Genomic DNA, 19,797 nt, shown 5'->3' on the forward strand with positions numbered 1-19,797 from the left:
TAGTAATTATAGGCTACTATTGGTTGTATGCATTCCATGGATAAATGTATTATCTTTTCTTTGTTTTCTGATTTTTTTTTTAAAGACCTGCTGGTAATGAACGAAGACGTTGTCAACGTTTCTTTGACTAATATGCAAACTTCCGCTTATTATATATTTTTTAGGGGGAAAAAATCATTATATGGTCATTTCTGTTTAATTTCCTGATGTCAGAATCTACTTCTTTTTGCTGAACACTTGATGGCCTCGTACGATAGCAGTTAATAATTTACTTTAGCACAATAAACATGATGACCAATAAAAACAAGTAAAAAAGTGACGAAATTTTTTTTTCTCTCACCACTGATTAGATAGATTAGATTAGAAGTTTTTTTTTTGTTGTTGTTTTTTTTTGGGTAGGTAAGACCAAAAGTCACACCATTGCTGAATGTACCGGTATCCATGTTCATCCTTTGTTTTCAGTCTTCAGAATCCAATGGAGTTTTATCCCAGTAATGTTGGAGAATAAGAGCCACTAGATGGCAGCTCGGTGTTAGTGGATACATCTAGATTTATTGATTTGCCTTTAAATTTCTGCATTTTAGCTCTTCCACATAAAAACATCACCAACAATCAACAACAGTGAATGAGAAATATACCAACACATATTTTGATTGTTTTTGTGAGCCAGCCTGTTGTACGGTTTAGTGGCCTCTTATGATCACACTACCTAACGAACGATAAAATCAATATTAAACACGAGATTGACTCATTAAAGCAAAAGAAAAGAAAAGTTCAACTTGACTATTCATGGCTATTTATCCCTCATAGAAAATTAGCTCTGTTTATACATAGGGGGGGGGGGGGGGGGGACACTACAACTAAAATGTTTAATGTTGGACAACACATTCAAAACATGTAAGCTTTATTAATGATGAATCAGTGGATTCGCCTTTTTTGTTTTTGTCTGTCTGCTTTACATTGGTGACTTACGTTTTCTCCCTGCCACACCTGATTGGCTGCAAAGTAGGTGAGTGTTTTTTAAAGAAAGGTAGGACCACGGGTCACGTGACCGGGCTGCCTGCCGCTGAGAGCCGCTGGATTATCGCTCCTTCCCTACAGGAATTAGACGTGGAGCCTCGCAGGTGAAGCGCGGATCCTGGACCGGAGACACCCGCTGCAAACCCGGGAGCTTTCTCATACGGATACCGGTACGTGCACGGCTGTCATCGACTTACTGTGACTTCTTGATTGTGTCCGGTATTGTTTTTTGAGGGATTTTTTTCTTTTTCTTCTTCTTCTAGAGGTTGTTGTGTTTTTGTTTTTCTTGACGCTCCGCGCGCGCGCTGGTGCCGGTCGTCGCCGCCGGAATTGGATTGGCAACCTGTGGGGACGCGAGCGACAGCGCACTGTGAATTCACTGACTTATCTAAAGATTATAGGATATACAAATCTAATAATAGCAGCTGGGAGCGACACTAAGCAGGAGTGGGTTGCGCGTGCGAACCCTTTGCAGGGCAGCGGGTGGCGTTTCACTGAGAGACGCGTAAAGTTGGAAGGGTCGCTGGTTCAGTGGCGCACAGGAGTCAACGTGTTGCTGGAGCAGGACGGGAAAACACTCGTTATCACACTGATTTTTCACACACACACACACACACACACACACACACACACACACACACACACACACACACACACACACACACACACACACACACACACACACACACACACACACACACACACACACACACACAAATAATACATTTAGATTACAATCTAGATTGGGTTGACATGATTGTTTCTGAGGTTGAACAGATTCACGGAGGGCTTCTGAGCTGTTGTTGGTGTGTGGATATAATACGTATCCGTATGTATGTATGCCTGGCTGAGCGTGCGGACATGTACTCAGTGCTGTCAGTGCACTGACTCAGGGGGTTGCCCAATGTTCGCTGTCATTCTGCAGCTCAGTGGGGTCATGGGGCGTGGAGGGAGGCTGCACACGCCAACACAAAATACACTTATGCTTAGTGGTCTTAAGATTTGAGCAAAGTAGAAGTGCATCTAAAAAAAATAGAAGTTAATTCTTCGGATAACTTAACTTGAGACAGATGTTTTTGATATATTATTGCAGGTGAACTAAAATCTCTCAGTTTAAAAGTCATGGTAAAATACAGTTCTCTAAAATATTAGAATATTTAATAAGACCAAGTGGGGTTTTTTTATGTGCATGTTTATCACATTTAAAATGTTAATCATGTGTTAAACCTTTCAATTTGGGCGTAGACATATCTGAATTACCGTGTTTCTTTTAGTGTGCAGCTCCTCAGAGAGGGAATTGTTTGTGTTATACCCTTCGTCTATGAATGAAGACTCACTTTGACACTGACTGATTGCAAATTTGATCAAGACCAACATCGAAAAGTAAATATAGTACACTCGCTCTCTCTGAGATAAGTTAACTCATGAAAACCACTGCAGGAAAAACAAGACGGTGTCATGGTTTTGTTTGTGACGTGATAGGCTGGTCAGATTTTAAGTGCATCTGTTTAAAATCAAACTTAAGGAATTTAGAATGCATGTTTTACTGAGATAAATGTGGTTTTATATATATTTATTTTGAGGTAGAGCCATCTTTTATTACCATCTTATCAAATGTATTGTCATGGGGAGCTGATCTAACTTGACTGTGTGAACTGTGAAGGCAGGGTTACACTCTGGACAGGTCTTACAGAGACACACACGTTCACACTTAACAGAAACTTAAAGTCAATATTTAGATTGAAATGCATGTTTATTTTGGACTATGGGAGGAAACCAAAGTACTCAGAGAAAATCATGCACACGACACATGACCCGATCACAGGAAATGTATCTCCTTTTCAAAATGAGACAATGACAAGTACAATAGTTCCAAGAAGTACAGAGAAATGGCTTCAGGCAACACTACAGTAGACGTTTGTCAATGGATTGACTCCCAGGAAGATAAGATTATTGATAGAGTATATCTTATCACACTCTGTCTGACATCCATTAACGGAGACGGCCTGTCTGCCACCTTCTTCATTATTGTGCCAGATTTCTTCAAAAAACACCTGCAGTTTTTACTGCTGAAGTCATTATTTGATTGATATTTCCTGTCTTATTTTTGCAGCCAAAAAATTTATTTCCATTGCTGCTTTTCCAGTATGAGAATGTATTGATTTCTCTCAGTATTCATCATTATAACGTGCAGTGAAGTTTCTTTGTGCTTTCTCTCAGGGAATCTTATCTAGTGTCTTTTTTTCCCCTCCTGCTTCACTCCCCTGAAGAGAAAGAACTACTGTGAATGATAAAAACATGATCAATAAGGTGGCCATTAATGCTGGCTGCTGGATTTTATTTAAAAAAAAACAAAAACGTTTTTTGTTGTTGTCTCACTTTGGATAAAAATAGAAAAGAGGACAAGAGCCAGACTGGGTCTGTATTTTCAAAGCTGTCCTTCGTCACGTGTTTTGAAGACATTAAATGTTCGTCATTGAATGAAGTTATGCCCCAGTGTTGATTCAGATGATCCCTTTTCAACAAAAACCTTTAGGTATGGTGTTACAGCCCTCTTTGTAACCGCTGTCCCTTTTTGTAGTGTTAATTATTGTTTGCGTCTTTTGTTGTGAATCATAGATTTCTTTGACTTCATTGGCTGATTGTAGCTTTTGTTGTAACAGGAATTGGTATTATAGCTGCTGTGTGTTGTGAATGTAATGTCAGATCCTGGAAGTATTTGGTGGTCATTCTGGGGTTGTTGATTTTTTTTTATTATTATTGGAAAGCATAATTGTGACTTATGGAAAAATGTAGCATATTTGGGGGGGCATTTTTTTTATACCTTGTTCACCATCTTCTTCATTTTTTAGAATAACCTTTCAATTCATGCTTTGGCATTTTTTTTCCATTTAAGGTTGCATTATCGTCTACTTTTTCCTCACACCGGTCCTTCGTGTCCTTCTTCACTGGATCCATGAACCTACTTCCTCTTCTCTCGCCTGGCAGCCCCGCCTGCAGCGTCGTTTCCCCGACACAGGCGTTATTTCTCCAAGCCCTCTCAGCCTCATCACTCCCTCACTGTCCCACCAAACTGTCCAACATGAGCTGAGCCTCTGTATGAACCTACTGAAACATGAACTTGAGCAGGAAGTGCGAGGATAAATTCCAGGTCTGGTTTCACTTTGAGGATATTTGTTTTTTGTTGATTTAAAAAAAATTAAACGATGTCATTATAAATGTTACAAAAATGTACCTTACCACATAGTGGTAGTAGTTTTTCTTGTACTGTACTTTTTTTTTTTTTTTTTTTTTTTTTTTTTTTTTACAGCTGAGCTGCTCAGTGTTTTCTTACAATAAAAACAAGGGAACACGTCCAACCTGATATCAATGCTCATGGTGGAAAGTGACGAAATCATGTGCACCAAAAATGCTACTGAACAACTAAAAAGTCTATTTCCACTTACCTAAATATTAAAAATAGAGATGTCAAATTCTGGGTTTTATTGTATTTTGGGTCGATGAGTCCATGAGTTCAAAACTGTCATAACTCAGACTTCTGCTTTTAATTAGATTTTATGATTGTAGAACTGTGTTCAAATTTGTTCTGGGGTTCATATAGTAAGATATATGGACATAAAACCCTATTTTTTACTTTCTAGTACTTTGTTTTTAAGATATCCCAAATGGTTGATAAGTTCTGGTTATGAGAAGTACACACACCTAATCCTGATGGTGGCAAGGGGTAGTTTATGATTGTTTACCTCTGGGTACCCCTGATGTCCACCCCTTAAAAATTCCATGGATCCGCCCCTGCTCTGACTCTGTAAACAAACATCCTTTGTTTTGTTTTGTTTTGTTTTTTGTTTCAATATCTTCCAACATTTTCTTTTCTGGGATGTTCCCGTCTGTCAGTGAACTTGTCACACAACACAGGTAGAGTGCGGGGCACAGATGTGAGGGTGTTGATATTTTCCTTCTGTGCCTCAGGTCTTGCAGAGACTTGCCCGGGTGTGCCTGTGAGTTTCTCTGTGTGTACACGCACATTGAAGTGTGCAAGTACACTTAAGCAGAGTTGTCCCATTGATGATGTGTAATTTTGTCAGTGCAGAGGATTTTACTCAATAGCCGGTCACGTTTTCACGTCGTTCTGTGCTTGTTGTTGATGTTGGTTGTCTGATGACTAATGGTGCATGTTTTAACAGGCTGAAAATTGATATAGAGATATTGTTCATTTTTAATTCACCTGCATATCAAAGAGGTGGCAAGGTGCTGTCATCACCCCTGATTTATTATTATTTTGGAGTAAATGTGAGCTTGCAAAAATATCACCCAGCGCTGAACTGGGGTTGTTTTGTTTTCCAGTCAGATGTTTCAAAACACGGTGTGTGACACACTGGGTGTCAAATGTGAACACCCTCCCACAACCGGTTTCCTGTTTAGGCGGCTGGGATGGAAGAGTGTATCACAGCCAGCTCACCAGCTGGCTTGCCAGTCGACGGCTCGGCTTACGTGACAGTGGCAGGCCGGACAGACAAAGAGCCAAGCAGAAAAGCAAGCAGGCAGTAAACCGGCCAGCCTGGGACTCAAAAAAAAAAAAAAAAAACAGGCCTATCAAACCTGAAGGACGGTTAGTCATCCACACAGGTAAATCAGTTACAGCTGGAGGACGCCTCGCCCATTCACCACAAGGTAGTTCCATAACAAAATGGAGCGCTACCTGCACTACCCATGCTCACTCCAATTGTGACCCCTCGGCCAGTTTTTTTTTTTTTTTTTTTGGGAGGCGTTATGACTCATTGGGACGACAACAGCATGCGTGTCTCCGCACGTTTCTAGAAACAGCTTTGTAGCTACACACTCAGAACCCCTGGCATTGCAGTGCAGATACGGTGGATGCTCCCAAACAGTCTATAAATATTCTCGTGCTTCAAGTGGTTGGAGTGTCTGGAGATACTGCCGCAGGGCTTCTTCAGCATATTTAACCAGTTCAGGTGTGGATCTTGAACCCCCAGTTGTTCATACCACAAGGTTTGATGAGCGAACATGAGTGGTACTTACTGTACCTATATTTATATAATATATAGTCACACCGCGATATTGAAGAACGTGCATCTTCGGCACACATACTTTATGGATCCTGTTTTCACCGAGGAAATGCTTCAAGCGTCAGGCTGTCTTTGAAGACGAGCAGTAAAAAGAAGAGTGTTTGAACGTTTCATAAATGTATGTAAATGCATGCAGAGTTTTTATGCCTGCATAAACAATGGCGATCAATAATCCTCCAAAAAAGTGCTGGGGATGGCAGTCAACTGCAAGGATAGCGAATCGGTTATAAATTAGACAACACAGTTGTGCTTTTAATGACGAGGCCGGGAGCAGGTTTTACTGGCTGTACTGGAATCGCCGTCAAACCCCTATAAATACAAGACAACTGGAGTCCACACCAGTCTTTCAAAACATTTGTAATGCATGCAGTGTGATGCCAGCGTGTGTTCAAACTTGAAACCCGCCTCTTTAGTCCAGCTTTTATGCAGTGCTTTGTAATATATTCTCTTATAGTCCATAAGTGTAGAACTCTCATACGGCCCAATTTGATCTCTAATGAACAGGACCAATGAAATGATTAACATTTTTAACTTTAACTTTGTTAACTTTCTCCAAAAATAAAAAAATAAGTGAGTAGATTTTGTGATAAAATCTTCATAGGAATCATACTGGAAGTTCCTGCAGCACGTATGTTTTAGAGCACTATTCTTCTAGTTTTATGTATTTCTATACACACGTGTTTTTAGAAATGCATGGAGTGTATGTATTTATTACTTTTTAATCAATTTTATCTTAATCATTTCTGTTATTTTGTTTACTATGTAATCCAGGGCTTTAGTTTATTCAACTGTTTGAGGCCTTCCCATTTCTCCACGTTTAATTTTATAGCAAATATCATAACTTTCAATGTTTTTGTCAAACCCTTGGGGAAACACATTTGTTGTTGGAAAAGTCCAGAACAAATAGTGATTGATTGACTGATATTACGATTTTTGTTCACTGAGGCACCAAAAAAGAAGAAAGGAGAGATTACGTCACTCCATAATTCTCCATCAAGTCAGTATATTCTATTATATAATGATGTTGTGTAGCCTTCTGTCACGAGGTAAAAAGGTCAAACGGTGCATAGGAGGGTCCTTCTTGGTGAATTACAAAGCAGATTGGAGCAAACGGCAGAGGAAGTCAAATTAAACCATCCGACGACAAGCCCATATGAATGTACCCTCAATGTATAGCAGGAGAAATCGTAATAGAACAACATAATTCTCACTATATTGACAAGGCAGACTTCAGGTTCTCCTATTAGAGTTGTGTACACTCCCTGTTCGGCCAGAACTGCCTTTCAAAGCTCTTGTAATGTCACCAGTTTTGCTTACAGGTAAGTACTTTCAGTAAAACCTCAGGAAAACTCGGCATATTGGTTTGAAAAAAGCCTGTCGGTGTTAAACTCTTCAGATATATCACTCTACACAGTTAAAGTCAAACATCCAAAACACATTTTCAACAGGAGAGGGATTTTTATTCAAGCATATAACTGGATTATTGCCCATGTGGATGTATTAGAGCTGCACTAATGGTGAACTCGGAAATAGTTGCAACTCTTGCAACTTTTCTCGTCTCTTCTAAAAACTGCAGATTGTTTTCCTTTTTCTTCAACTCTGGCTGTTTTCTGCCGTCATATCTTAAAACATGAACGTCATAGAAAAGGCCCCAGGGCCAAAAAAACGTAAAACCACATAGGTGACTAGTAAGTGGGAAACAAAACGCTTTTAGGTGCAAGAGAAGCGTCTTCTGATTCAGGTAGTAAATACATTATTTGTGATCAATTGTTATTTCTTTTTCCCCTCACAAACGTTCATTAAACTTTCAGACCTATTGGTGGAGAATTTCAGCCGTATGAGTGTTACGCTGTTAAAACCTCAGCTGTGCATAATTCCCTTCAACATGAGCACATGTCAGCATGTGAGCCTGACCCTGAATAAACAAAGCAGGTAAAAAGAGGGACAACTGCCGCATGCTTGTCTATTATCATAGCCATACCTGCATGTCTTCACTTCTTGGAACTATCTATCAGGGGTTGTGAAAAACAACCGGCAGTCACTCCATTTAGCTGTAGTCCCTCAAATGCCCCCCCACCGACCCAAACAGCCGGAGGGGAAAAGGTATGCGAGGCATAGCCATTCTGACAACAGAAGAGCAGTCGCATACACGCAGCAGCTCGTCCCACTGTGTTCAAGTAACAACAAGGTGGGAGCGTGGCAGTTAGCTGCAAAACGCACATTCAAAAGCCGGGCTGTTCAGATGCACAGGGGAGTGAGAGCCCTGCAGCCTCTCGAGGAAGATTTGGATGTTGTCATTTTGGTTTCTGTACAAAGGCAGGCACTCGATGGCGTGTTTCAAAGCATGCGTCTCTCTGAAATCGGCTGTATTTTTATTCCTCGGCGAGCTCAAATCTAAACAGCGGTTGCAAAGCAGCTGTGTGGTGCTGCTCCTTCTGTGCACTGTGCATAAAAAAAGAAAAGAAAAACATTTTTCTTTAACCCTGTGAGCATACTCTCAAGTATGTTTTGTGTGTTATTCTGAGATAAAATGCCTTGATGAATTTTGAATGAGGCTGCGTCGCTCAGTTAGTCAAAACAGAAAGAAATGCGTCAGAAAAAAAAAGAAAGAAGTGTCAAGTCTCAATTCTGCATGAATCCCAGGGTGGGGATTGAGCACCGAGGCAATGAATTCTCGCGATCTGCATGCATGTCCAAACCTGAAGTGATACCCCTCTGCTGCTTGAACCCCACTGAGCCCAGAGGAAGCAGGTTCTTATCAGGGAGGAGGACAGGAAGATGCAGAGGAGGAAGAGAGAGTGGGGGCTGGTGGGGAAACATGGCAGATTTTCACTGAACATCGGTTTCCTTTGTCAACTATGCCGTTATGACTCGCCCTGGCCAAAGCAGTAAGTCGTACATGCGTGAATCTCAGTTGGACAAACTTCTCCGCTTTTCACTAAACTTTTAAACTCGGCGAGCAGAACAGTTTAATTAGTGGCACTGCCCATTTCTCAGACTTGGACCACTATCAGAGCATCTGCTTCTTCAGCTTTGGTTATTCTGGCTTTAATGTGTTAGAAGTTGTTGGTACCCCCAATGAATAAAAGTACAAAAACATAACTATTGCAGTTCCCTTTGGAGACACATTTTTCCTCTCATTGCACCAAAAAGAAAAAATCTCCAAAAACAAACCCTAAAAATCGCATATATTTATAAAAAATTCTCATTTAAAGTTTTTGTTACACTTGCTTTATTACCGTAGTTTTCAAAGTGTGGGGCAGACCTCTCGGGATGCCAGAAATCTTAAGGAGGCATCCAGGAGCAGGTGAAATGTAGGATTTTTAGGGGACATTTTAGCTGGTATTAATATATAGTTTGTGCAGAGACTGTACACACTTTAAACCTCCTGCTTTTTAACCATTAACCATGAGTCGGATTTCAAAACTTTTATTCAAATAGGCATTTATTCCTTTTGTACAGTTATCATGACAAAGTTCCAAATGTTACTTTTAAGTTGTCAATTTCACTTTCATTTCGCTTTTGAAGGTTCACAGAAAGGCGGTAGATATATAATCATATGAGGTTTTTACAAAGTGAGGGAACCAGTTGGGAGCAGTGCTTGACACCTTCACATCCACATTTTCCTTATTAAAAAGCCTCGCTGCATTCAGTCCCACATCATAATTATAGTGGAATTCTCAAGCACACCACAGAAAAGGTGGAAATAAATTAGGGGTAGGAGGCATCTGTAGCAGCCATTTCCACTTTTTCAAAGGGATGCTTTCAAATTTTAATTTTCAAATTTTTCATATTCTTAAATCTTTCTATTTCACGGATGTCTTTGATTATCTCATAGATGCTTTCATTTTCTTTCCAGGGGTTTTCTACCATGAAAATGATCTTCTCCAGTAATCCTCAGCACTAGGCAGGCAGCATGGCTCCTGTTCCTCCTTCCAGAGAGGAGACCGGCAGCTCATTAGCTCTGCGCTGGAGGCTCACGCCGACATAGATATCCAACACGCGGGACGCCGACTTCAAACTGCGCCCAAGCAAGCTGAGCTGAACTCCACAGTCAACGTCAGACACCTGAATGAGTCTCCCAAAATAATCACGACCCGTGCCAGAGCGGCACATGTTGAGGACAGTGAACTCGCCACGGTGTACTAACATCTGGACGGAGGCCTTGGACCATGTTCTGTCTCTGATTGGTGCTTTGGTGGCGGAGCTGAACTGCGCAGCTCTTCCACACTTGTACGAACTCGGACTCTGAGCCATGTCTCTTTTCCCGGCCCTGAGCATCGTCTGTGGATTGATGCTTTATGTTTGCTTGAGCACGGGCGATACTCGCTACTGTGTCCCACGAAACACCGTCCCCTACCAGAGTAAGTCGCCACTCCTCCCCACTCATACATTCAAGTGCTGTATATATGTATTTAAATATTTGAGCAACGGTATATGATTAAATGGTGCAACTTCACCAACTTGTTTATTGAGTTTCAATGAATTTGCATTTGGCTTTTATTTTTGCTGTGGCAGCATGTTCCAACTTTCAAGTATTTGAAGCAGCTGAAACGTAGAAGGAAAATAAAGCAAAGCGCAGTTTTTGAAATGCAGATTAATTTTTTTCTTTCTGTGCAGACGAACTAAAGTTGTTCAGAGAAGAAGGGATCTTCAACTACTCCACTATGCTGATGAGCGATGACCTGGGGGTGTTGCTGCTCGGAGCAAGAGAGGCCATCTATGCTCTGGATATCAACAACATCTCTGTTAGAAAAGCTGCAGTAAGATGATGAAAATATATTTTTTTTATATAATTTATACAAATTGTGCAGGTTTGACACTTCATCAGTTGGATAACGGTACCACACAACCGATATTACAAAACAATGCGCAAAATACATAAACTAGTGTCACTTTGATTACGTTGAAACAATATTTATTAACTTTTAATGATTGCAAAATAAATGGGTCTCATCCTATCACTGAAATATTAATATATTGTACAGGACACTCAGGTTTATCTGCTCACAGGCAGAGAACAACTGGTGGTGAGGAGGTGATGCTGCTACTTGTTTGTATTGGATATATTAATATACGATTATGTTGGTGAATGTTTAATTCATTAAGTGGAGTACAATTATATGGAATTAATTAATGGAACACTATCTCGGTTCTAATAAAAGAAATACAAAAACAACCATTAACAAAGAAACAACATTAATATTAGTTTTTATTTGCGCTTGATTCAATAAAATATAATACACCGTCTAACAAAACGTGATTTTGATTTCAATATCTTTAATCTGGCAGCTGGCCCGACATCACACTGCAGTATGGACGGTAGCTTCCTTCACATCATCTGCCTGTTCAAGCATTTCTCTCCTCTCCCCTCGTGGACATTTGCATGCAAAATTTGAATGAATAATGGTTCTCTTCTAATCAGCGGTCAGTCAGCAGTGCCTCACTCGCAGTCGTCGTCACCTATCTAACGGTCATAAAAGTGAGGACGTGCCCTGGATAAGAGACGCCGCCTTTTTCAAATACACCATCCCACATAAACAATAAAGCGTGGGAGAGTAAACGTGCCACCGCTGTGAGATTGCAACACCATCTCTGCATGCTTTGACAAGACACTTTCCTCCTGTTGCTGCAGGTGTATTGGCGAGTCACTGAGGAGAAGCAGAGGGAGTGCACGTACAAGGGAAAACACTCCGAGGTTTGTTTATTGTCTCTGAAAACGGCCTGTGCATGTGCTAACGTCTACTTGTGCAGCCTCAAAGGATGACCGCCGATTTAAAGCGGTTTAACTCCCTCCGTGCACTTTATCTCTCACGTTTGTAAATCATTTATATGGAAGTGTTTTTCTTCCTTTCAAGTCTTTACGAAGACTTCCCTTTGAAGCGCTTCGGGCTGTGCTATATATCCAAATAAAGGCATGAGCAGAAAGTGTTTGTACACAGCCTTGACCTTTTGGCCATCAGCTCCGCTCTGGGCAGCCGGTGCGGCCACCGTATGTATGTGGCATGTTTGTGTTTTTGCGGCTGAACTAACACAGCTCTGACCTTGGCGCTCTCTCTCGCTCTCTCTCTCTGCTGGGTCCTATTACAGGTGGAATGCCGCAACTACATCCGAACCCTGCACAGAGTGAACGACACGACAATGTATGTGTGTGGCACCAATGCGTTTAGCCCGAGCTGTGACTATATGGTGAGTAAATGTTCAATTTCTCAAATCACTTGAATCGTATGACGTTCTGTCCGAATGCTTCTAATGAAAGGAAAAGGGGCTGATGTTGTCTTTGTCCCTTATAACCTTCCAACTTCCTTCATTTTCTTCAGCCTCTTAACCCCAAGACCTTTGGTTTCTGCTGAAACCATAAATCCTTGTATAGCTGTCAGAGATGAGTTACATTTTGTGATTGACTGAAAAAGCTCAGACTGCACTTCGTTGCTCATTTCACAAGGACTCCATGGATTCTAGGACCACATTAGTGTGGTTTTCATGTTTTACTTGAGACTTTAGTACATCAGAGTTCTTCCTCAATGGATACGCTACAGGCACATTTTGACATTCTTAAAAATAAGCATCGGAAGCCTTAAAAATAAAGTGTAATTTAGCAGGTTTGCTTAGAGTCTATTTATGCTTGCCATTATCCGTCAGCAACACCTCGACACCCCTGTGATTTCTAGTGTTCCACCCAAGAGGGTTCTGGACCTCAGGTTGGGAATTAAGGTTTTTTTTCTTTCAGCGGGTTAAAAAAAGATTTTCCACATAGGCATCATTTTTCTTGTACTACGAAGAACATATTTTCTCCACAAGCATCTCATCAGTAACATTTTCTTACTCAAATAGTTTTAAAATATCACCTCATAAAGAACCTGACAATGTGTAGAGACACACATTTGCTCAAAAAGCAGTGGTGCTTTGTTTGTGCAGCAGTTTGTGGATCAGACCAACCCGCTCAAATCCTCGCATGCGACAGTCTTTCCTTCCTCTATCCATCAACTGTGTGGACAAAATGTTCACTTGCTTCTTCATGTTTCCCATCCTGGTGCCACGATACAGAGATAATCAGTGGTACTCACGTCAGTTAGTAGTCATAATGTGGCTCAGTGATGTATATAAATCTGTAGATGAATATATGACAGTAATGTTCACATTAAAGGATGTATTTCATCTGAGTTACGAGCTTCTGAAAGATAGTTTGGATTTACATGTAAACCCCCCGTTTCGTCCATCTGTTGAAAACTGTTCTGTATCTTTTGTACACAGTGAGTTATTAAACAAATTCCAATTTTGGTTTAACTAAGTGTGATATCTAAATGAATAAAATCTCCAGTTTCCTGTTCCCTCCCTTCTTAACCAGTTCTTCTTTCCACCGTCACTTTTTTTGTGTGTTTCCAACAGACATTTTCAAACGGACAGCTGAGGCTGCAGGGAAAGCCAGAGGAGGGAAAAGGGAAGTGTCCTTTTGATCCCTTTCAGAGATACTCCTCCCTCATGGTTGGTGAGTGTTTCAGTCAATGCTGTTATATGTTCACAGTGAGCAGATAGAGAGAACCCCCCCCCTCCCTGATAACTGTGTGCTGAGTTGACTTACTCGAAGATCCAAACAATAAATATCTCGCAAATGTCGGCTGATATTGTTGTTAATGCCGCCTGACCACTAATGAGCCAGTGACTTTTATTTCATTAGGCTCATTAATGCCATGTTGTTCCAAACTCCCGGTGAATAATGGATCTCCAGGAATTTATTTTTATTTTGTGTTCCTGTCCAACAGGAAATGACCTGTATTCTGCTACATCCATCAACTTCTTGGGCTCGGAGCCCGTGGTTCTGCGCAGCTCGAAGTTGGCTCTCCGCACAGAGTTCAAAAGCTCCTGGCTCAGCGGTGAGATTCCCTCCTGCCAAAACCACACTTTTGAAGATCCACATTATGTAATGCCCAGTGCAACGATTAATACATGACACTTTTGTAGATGCCTTTCAAACCTCTTTTTTTTTTTTTTTTCTTCCCTCCCCCTGTGCTTATTTCCATCATGATTTCAGAGCCCAACTTCGTCTACATGGACTTTGTTGATGAGAGTTTTGACAGTCTGGATGGCGATGACGATAAGGTGTACTTGTTCTTCAGTGAAAATGCCATGGAGTACGACTTCTACAGCAAAGTTGCTGTATCACGAGTGGCCCGTGTCTGCAAAGTATGTCTGATTTAAATAAATAGAGATAAAAAAAAATAAAAAAAACAGGTTGACAAAGACGTTTATCCTGTATTACGTCGGTAATCACTTCTGCTGGTTTCAAAGGAAAATGTGCACATCACACCGTCTCCCTGTGTTTAGGGGGATATGGGCGGGCAGCGGACCCTGCAGAGGAAGTGGACGTCGTTCCTGAAAGCACGTCTGGATTGTCCACTCCCTGAACCCAGCCTGCCCCCCATTGTCCAGGATGTCTTCCTGCTGAAGCACAAGGACTGGAGGAAGAGCGTCTTCTACGCTGTCTTCACTCCGCAGTCGTAAGTGTTTACTACCAATTCCTGTGGTGCGTTGGCTCGTGGTTTGGGAGTGACTCTCGAAAATGCGGTCAGTATCCTGAGTATTCGGCTTTGGCAAGTAACCGAAGAATCTAAATATCCCCCCAAAACCACCAAGTTTGTGTATTACAAATATATTGAACAAAAAATACATTTCTATAAATGTTTGATTAAAAAAAATAAATATATAGAATAAACAATTCCCTGTCATCTTGTATTACATATTGTTTCACCGATGAATTATGCCAGACTTATCCTATCTTATAAACAAAGTAATCAAGCAATGGAGTGATTGATGCAGTATGTTTGTTTTATTTTTCCAGGAGCTTGTCCCAGGCGTCTGCAGTGTGTGCTTACAGTGTGTCTGCCATCAGAGACGTTTTCAACGAGGGGAAGTTTAAAACGCCAGTCGCCGTGGAGACGTCCCATGTGAAGTGGGTGATGTACACTGGTGAGGTTCCAGTCCCCAGACCAGGAGCGGTGAGTTTAAAGAGTCGAAGTGAACCTGATGAATATAATTAACTTATACAATGGCAAAAAAAAAAAAAGAACAGTTTTAAATTAATTACTTTTTTTTTCATTGATATTTAAGGTTATATAAGGTTTGGTAAGCATTAATAGACCAGACAAAATATGAGGATGATGATGATTTTTCACTCTTCCTCTGGAGCCATTTTAATCTCGGAGACGTCTATACGGTTAATTAAAAAAATAGAACCGTTACATATGTGCGTAATATACCCGTTTGTTTGACTTCAGCGCAGCAGTCTGTACTACTGACTTACATGAATACATAAATTGCTGTGTACTTCCAGTGCATCAATAATGTGGCACGTAAAATGGGGATGAATCGTTCGTTGGACCTCCCAGACAAAACCCTGCAGTTCATCAGAGACCGCCCTCTGATGGACGAGGCTGTTCGTCCACTGACCGACGGGCCGCTGCTGGTGAAGAAAGGAGCCTTGCTGACTCGGATTGTGGTGGACAGCGTACTGGCTCTGGATGGACAGAAATACAGTGTCATGTTTATTGGCACTGGTAAGTCTTACGATAAATACAATAGACATTGAACCAGATCAATGTTTGGTCTATTAAAACTTGAACTGAGGATGGCTTAAACCCTGCACACTGCACCTTTTTTAAAGGAGCGGCAGACAAATATGAAAATACAGATGAAATGTGTTAACATCAATCTCCCGTACGTACTGAGACTGTGGGTGAGAGTTGTCAGGGCCTGGGATTGAAATCCTTTCAACACCATTGATAAATGTGTTGTTTTTTTTTCCCATGAGATGACCGACATATATTTCATACGAGTGATGGCAGGTTTATCCAAGGCTATAAACTGATATACGTCTGTGTTTTCTTTAATCTCCGTAACAGAAAATGGCTTTATTCAGAAAGCTGTTAACTACGACGGACAAATGTTCATCATTGAAGAGCTTCAGGCTTTCGAAAACCCAGTGGCAGTCCGTATCCTACGACTCTCTACCAGCAAGGTTGGTCATAAAAACAGGCTCATTGTAAGACTGGCTGGCTCAGTGTCACCTCGGATCAAGGAAATATTTTTTTGTTGTCATTGATTGACATTTGGTTTGACAACTTTCCTTGGCACAGCAGCATATTTATAAAAACAACAGGATTGAAAATGTGAAATGAAAAGTACAACATACTATTATAGTTCCTTGTTATTAAATGATAATTTAAGATTTCCTCCCTTGAACGATGTTGTATAATCGAGGGATAGTTTGTTCAGTTTTATCTCTTGACTGGCTTCCTTTATTTCCACAATAACGTATATTGTTAAATGTCTTTTAAAACTTAAGTCGAGACTCCTGGAGATTTTCTGTGTTGACAATGTTGGAATTTGTAGAAAATACTGGAGGAAGCATATTGGATTGAAATGTCAGGTCTTATTAGTGAACCTGTTGAACTTAACACATGTGTAGATTTACACTGGAGTTTGTTTGATCATTTTACTTTTCCTCATTGCTTCTAAATTGTATTCAACTTGAGATGTTTTTATGCAATAACTTCTACCTTTTAAATACCATTATATTATGATTTCCTTTTGGAAAAAACAAACAAAAACAAACTCCTCTGCTTTCATCACGAATCACACCAGTGTGTGATATTATTCCATTGGATGTGTCATTTAAAGAGACCAGTGATGTTTTCATTCCTTGTGCCATCACAGGGTCAACTGTACGCCGGTTCACAGTTTGGTGCAGTCCAAATGGCGGTCGCTAACTGCAGCCGCCACGAGACTTGTGCGGACTGCATCCTGGCCAGGGATCCTTACTGTGCCTGGGACTTGTCCGGCGAGCAGTGCTCAACTGTCAGCAGCTTGTCTCCCTCTCCGAACAAGGCAATACAGAGCCTGAAGGAGGGTGATGTGGCGCAGTGTCCGTCTGCAGGTGTGTTGATTTGCACTCTGCCCACTACATTACAAGGAGACTTAATTATCACAAATTAAGTCAGTTCAATAAGCATGCGGTTGGATTAACTTTGTATTTCTTTGTCTTTGTAGCTCCAGTCGCAGCTGTCGACTTCACACTGGTTCCGAAAAACAATATCCAGTTGCCTTGCCAACCTCACTCCAACTTGGCACAAGTCTCCTGGCGCTTCTCCGACCAGACGCTGCACTCCGACGACAAATACTACATCTACAGCGGCGGCCTCCTCATCATGAGGGCCTCTGAATCGGACGCGGGCCTGTACGTGTGTGTCTCCGCCGAGCAGATCAACGGCGGAGCCTACAACAGGACTGTGGCAGCCTATCATTTACAGCTCTACTCCGGAGGCAGCCCCACTCCCGGCACCAAGGTGACAAATTCCCCCGACTCTGTTGACAATCTGAATACAGCTGGGCCGGGGCTGAAGCCAGGGCCGGAGATTGCAGACCCGCCGTCCCCCGAGAATCAAAGCGACGCTGGCAGGGCAACGCGCCTGGAGGTGGCCGTGGCTCTGCTGTCGCTCCTCTGCCTCGCTCTGACGGGGGTGATTTTCTGGAACTTGTATCGGGGGCGCTTTGAGTGTTTCAAGTTCGCGCAGAGCTCCGGCTCGGGCGAGTCGAAAAGGCAGTCGGCCGAGTACACTCACATCCCAAACAGGACTTCACAGATAAAGCTCCTGGGGCCCGAGTCCGGGAGACCTTGCAGTGCCAATAATAATCACACTGCCGTTGACTTCAAAGGGAACGGGGAGCACCACTTCACACCAATGGCCAACATTTCAAGTCTGGACGGTCTGGGATACATAAATGATGAGTCAGAGATTTGACTCTCGCTGAGGTATACAATTCAATCCGGGGCCAATGTCGGTGCACTCATAATCTTCCTGTAGGTGTACTTCTGCTGGGATTTCGCTCAAAAACTGTTTTCACATTTAAAATGGTTCGATTGCTGTCCTAGTCCTCCTTGACAATTTTCTACACAGTCTATAATTTCCATACACTTACCTGGCAGCTCGTGTTCTCAAGGAAATGGTTAAAAAGTCGTTTTTGTAGAAATATATATATTTTTTTGTATGAATTGTGAATACGATTAGTGTAAATTGTGTACAGCCAGTATGTTTTTTGTTTTATATTTATTTTTCACATTTTTTTCACTTGATATTCATGATGTTGTGTTGTAACATTTGTAAATATCACCAACAATGAACAAGTAGTATTTTGATCTGATTTCCAAGCACATTTCATTTTAATTCAACAGCCTTCCAGTATTTACGATGCATTAATGATTCATTAATAAATTGTATTGCTCCTTTACATCGCGGTGGCTCTGGAATAAATAAGCTACAGGCATAATAATTTTTTTTTTAAATACATTTATATTGTTTGGTCAGTTGTTTCTACAGTCATGACCTGTATCCTAAAAAGAATCAATGTTAAACTTTAATTGTGATGCTCTTTGGTTTGGAAATAAAACTATTCTAATTTTCATGATTTATGCAAGTCCATGTAAATAAATCTAAAACGTGCTTCTCCATTTTAATTAAATTATGGGAAATAAGTTTATTTTTTGTATTGTATTCAGTCTTTATCAATCCCACTCATAACAAAGAGAAGCATCATAATTTCATGTGATCTAGTAATCACTACAATTTCTCAGTGTACGGCTCGACGTGATGTTTTCATTACGAAGAAGACAGAAATATCATGGAAATGTTGGTGTGACTTTACCTATCGGGCAGTCAACCGGCTCGGAGAACGATTCAAACTTTCGAAAATGCGTATTTGTTGTGATCGTGAAGGAAAAACTGAGGTTTTTTTTTCTGTTGAGAGGAAGTAACTTGAGGTGCATCGAGCTGTCAGCCGTGATGAGCTGCTCTTTCTCACACATCACCAGGAAACATGTCTGACAGCGAGGCTGGTGACTTTTTTCGTCATCCACAGATACGCTTGTGGTTTAGAAGTAGTGATAACGAGACTCTCTGGCCTTGCAGATATTTCAGACCAGATTATTATAGTTGGGGGGGGGGGGGGGGGGGGGAGGAGAGAGGGAAAAAAAAAAGCAATTTGATGAATTGCTTTTCTTTTCTATACTGTGATAAACTAGTGCGCAGAGTTGTCATGTTTCATCTCAAAATTCTGTTGAAATTAAAGGGTCCAAGCAGGTCTGCTCAATTATTCATCGGTGCAGAGTTAAAAAAAAAAAAAAGTCAGGAACTGAATTACATTTATACATTTGCCTGGTGAGCCTGGTCTTGCTTTAATGCCATGTGCTGACTGTTTCTAAAAATATACAGAAAGCATTAGAGTTGTAACTTTCAAAAATCGCTGTCTTAGATTCTGTAGCAGCCTTCTCTCCCGTTAGTCAGCGTGGTTGTTCCTCCCAGGATTTAATGAGGCTTCTCCTCTTAGTATCGTCTGTCTCATGCTCACAGGCTTGGGGTTTTTGTTTTTTTTTATATTCTGTTTTTGTGTCCAACACCAAGATTCTTCAAACATTTCTGAATAAATCAATATGACAGCGGCACGTCTTTGCTTATGTGAAATACACTCCGCTGAAACGGAGGCAGGGGGGAAAAAAAATAAAAGGCTTTTTTCTTTTGCAAGGCAGAAAACAAAAAAAGCAGGCAGCTGGACCACACGTAGGCTGAATGGTGGACAGGTCTCCAAGTGGTTGTTAGGGCAACTTTAAATGTTGAAACGTGTTTGAAAAGCTGATGGA

General features: G+C 41.1%; 1 protein-coding gene across 2 annotated transcripts; it reads left to right on the forward strand.

The window, feature by feature from the left end:
- The first annotated feature begins 1,116 nt into the window (after positions 1-1,116).
- On the forward strand, positions 1,117-18,522 carry LOC308137638 (semaphorin-4E). 2 transcript variants are annotated; one of them, XM_080506391.1, is made up of 14 exons: positions 1,117-1,190; positions 9,967-10,471; positions 10,728-10,870; positions 11,743-11,805; positions 12,198-12,296; positions 13,497-13,596; positions 13,871-13,981; positions 14,140-14,291; positions 14,433-14,605; positions 14,947-15,103; positions 15,439-15,661; positions 16,007-16,122; positions 16,821-17,040; positions 17,154-18,522. In XM_080506391.1, exons 2-14 carry the CDS (start codon positions 10,363-10,365, stop codon positions 17,903-17,905), a joined length of 2,418 nt encoding a protein of 805 aa, XP_080362517.1. In that variant the 5' UTR covers positions 1,117-1,190; positions 9,967-10,362; the 3' UTR covers positions 17,906-18,522. The 2 variants fall into 2 exon arrangements, with proteins under 2 accessions (XP_080362517.1, XP_080362518.1); XM_080506392.1 differs by lacking the exon at positions 1,117-1,190 and having other exon boundaries at positions 9,919-10,471.
- The last annotated feature ends 1,275 nt before the right edge of the window (positions 18,523-19,797 follow it).

The sequence above is a fragment of the Blennius ocellaris genome (assembly GCF_963422515.1).
Source record: "Blennius ocellaris genome assembly, chromosome: 12".
Classification (NCBI taxonomy): Eukaryota; Metazoa; Chordata; class Actinopteri; order Blenniiformes; family Blenniidae; genus Blennius; species Blennius ocellaris.

Excerpts from the sequence above, each read along its gene's own strand:
- LOC308137638 (XM_080506391.1), top strand. The coding sequence starts at position 10,363 with ATGTCTCTTTTCCCGGCCCTGAGCATCGTCTGTGGATTGATGCTTTAT. Across the intron at positions 11,806-12,197 it reads ACAAGGGAAAACACTCCGAG|GTGGAATGCCGCAACTACAT; the intron begins GTTTGTTTATTG and ends GTCCTATTACAG. Across the intron at positions 17,041-17,153 it reads GGCGCAGTGTCCGTCTGCAG|CTCCAGTCGCAGCTGTCGAC; the intron begins GTGTGTTGATTT and ends TTGTCTTTGTAG.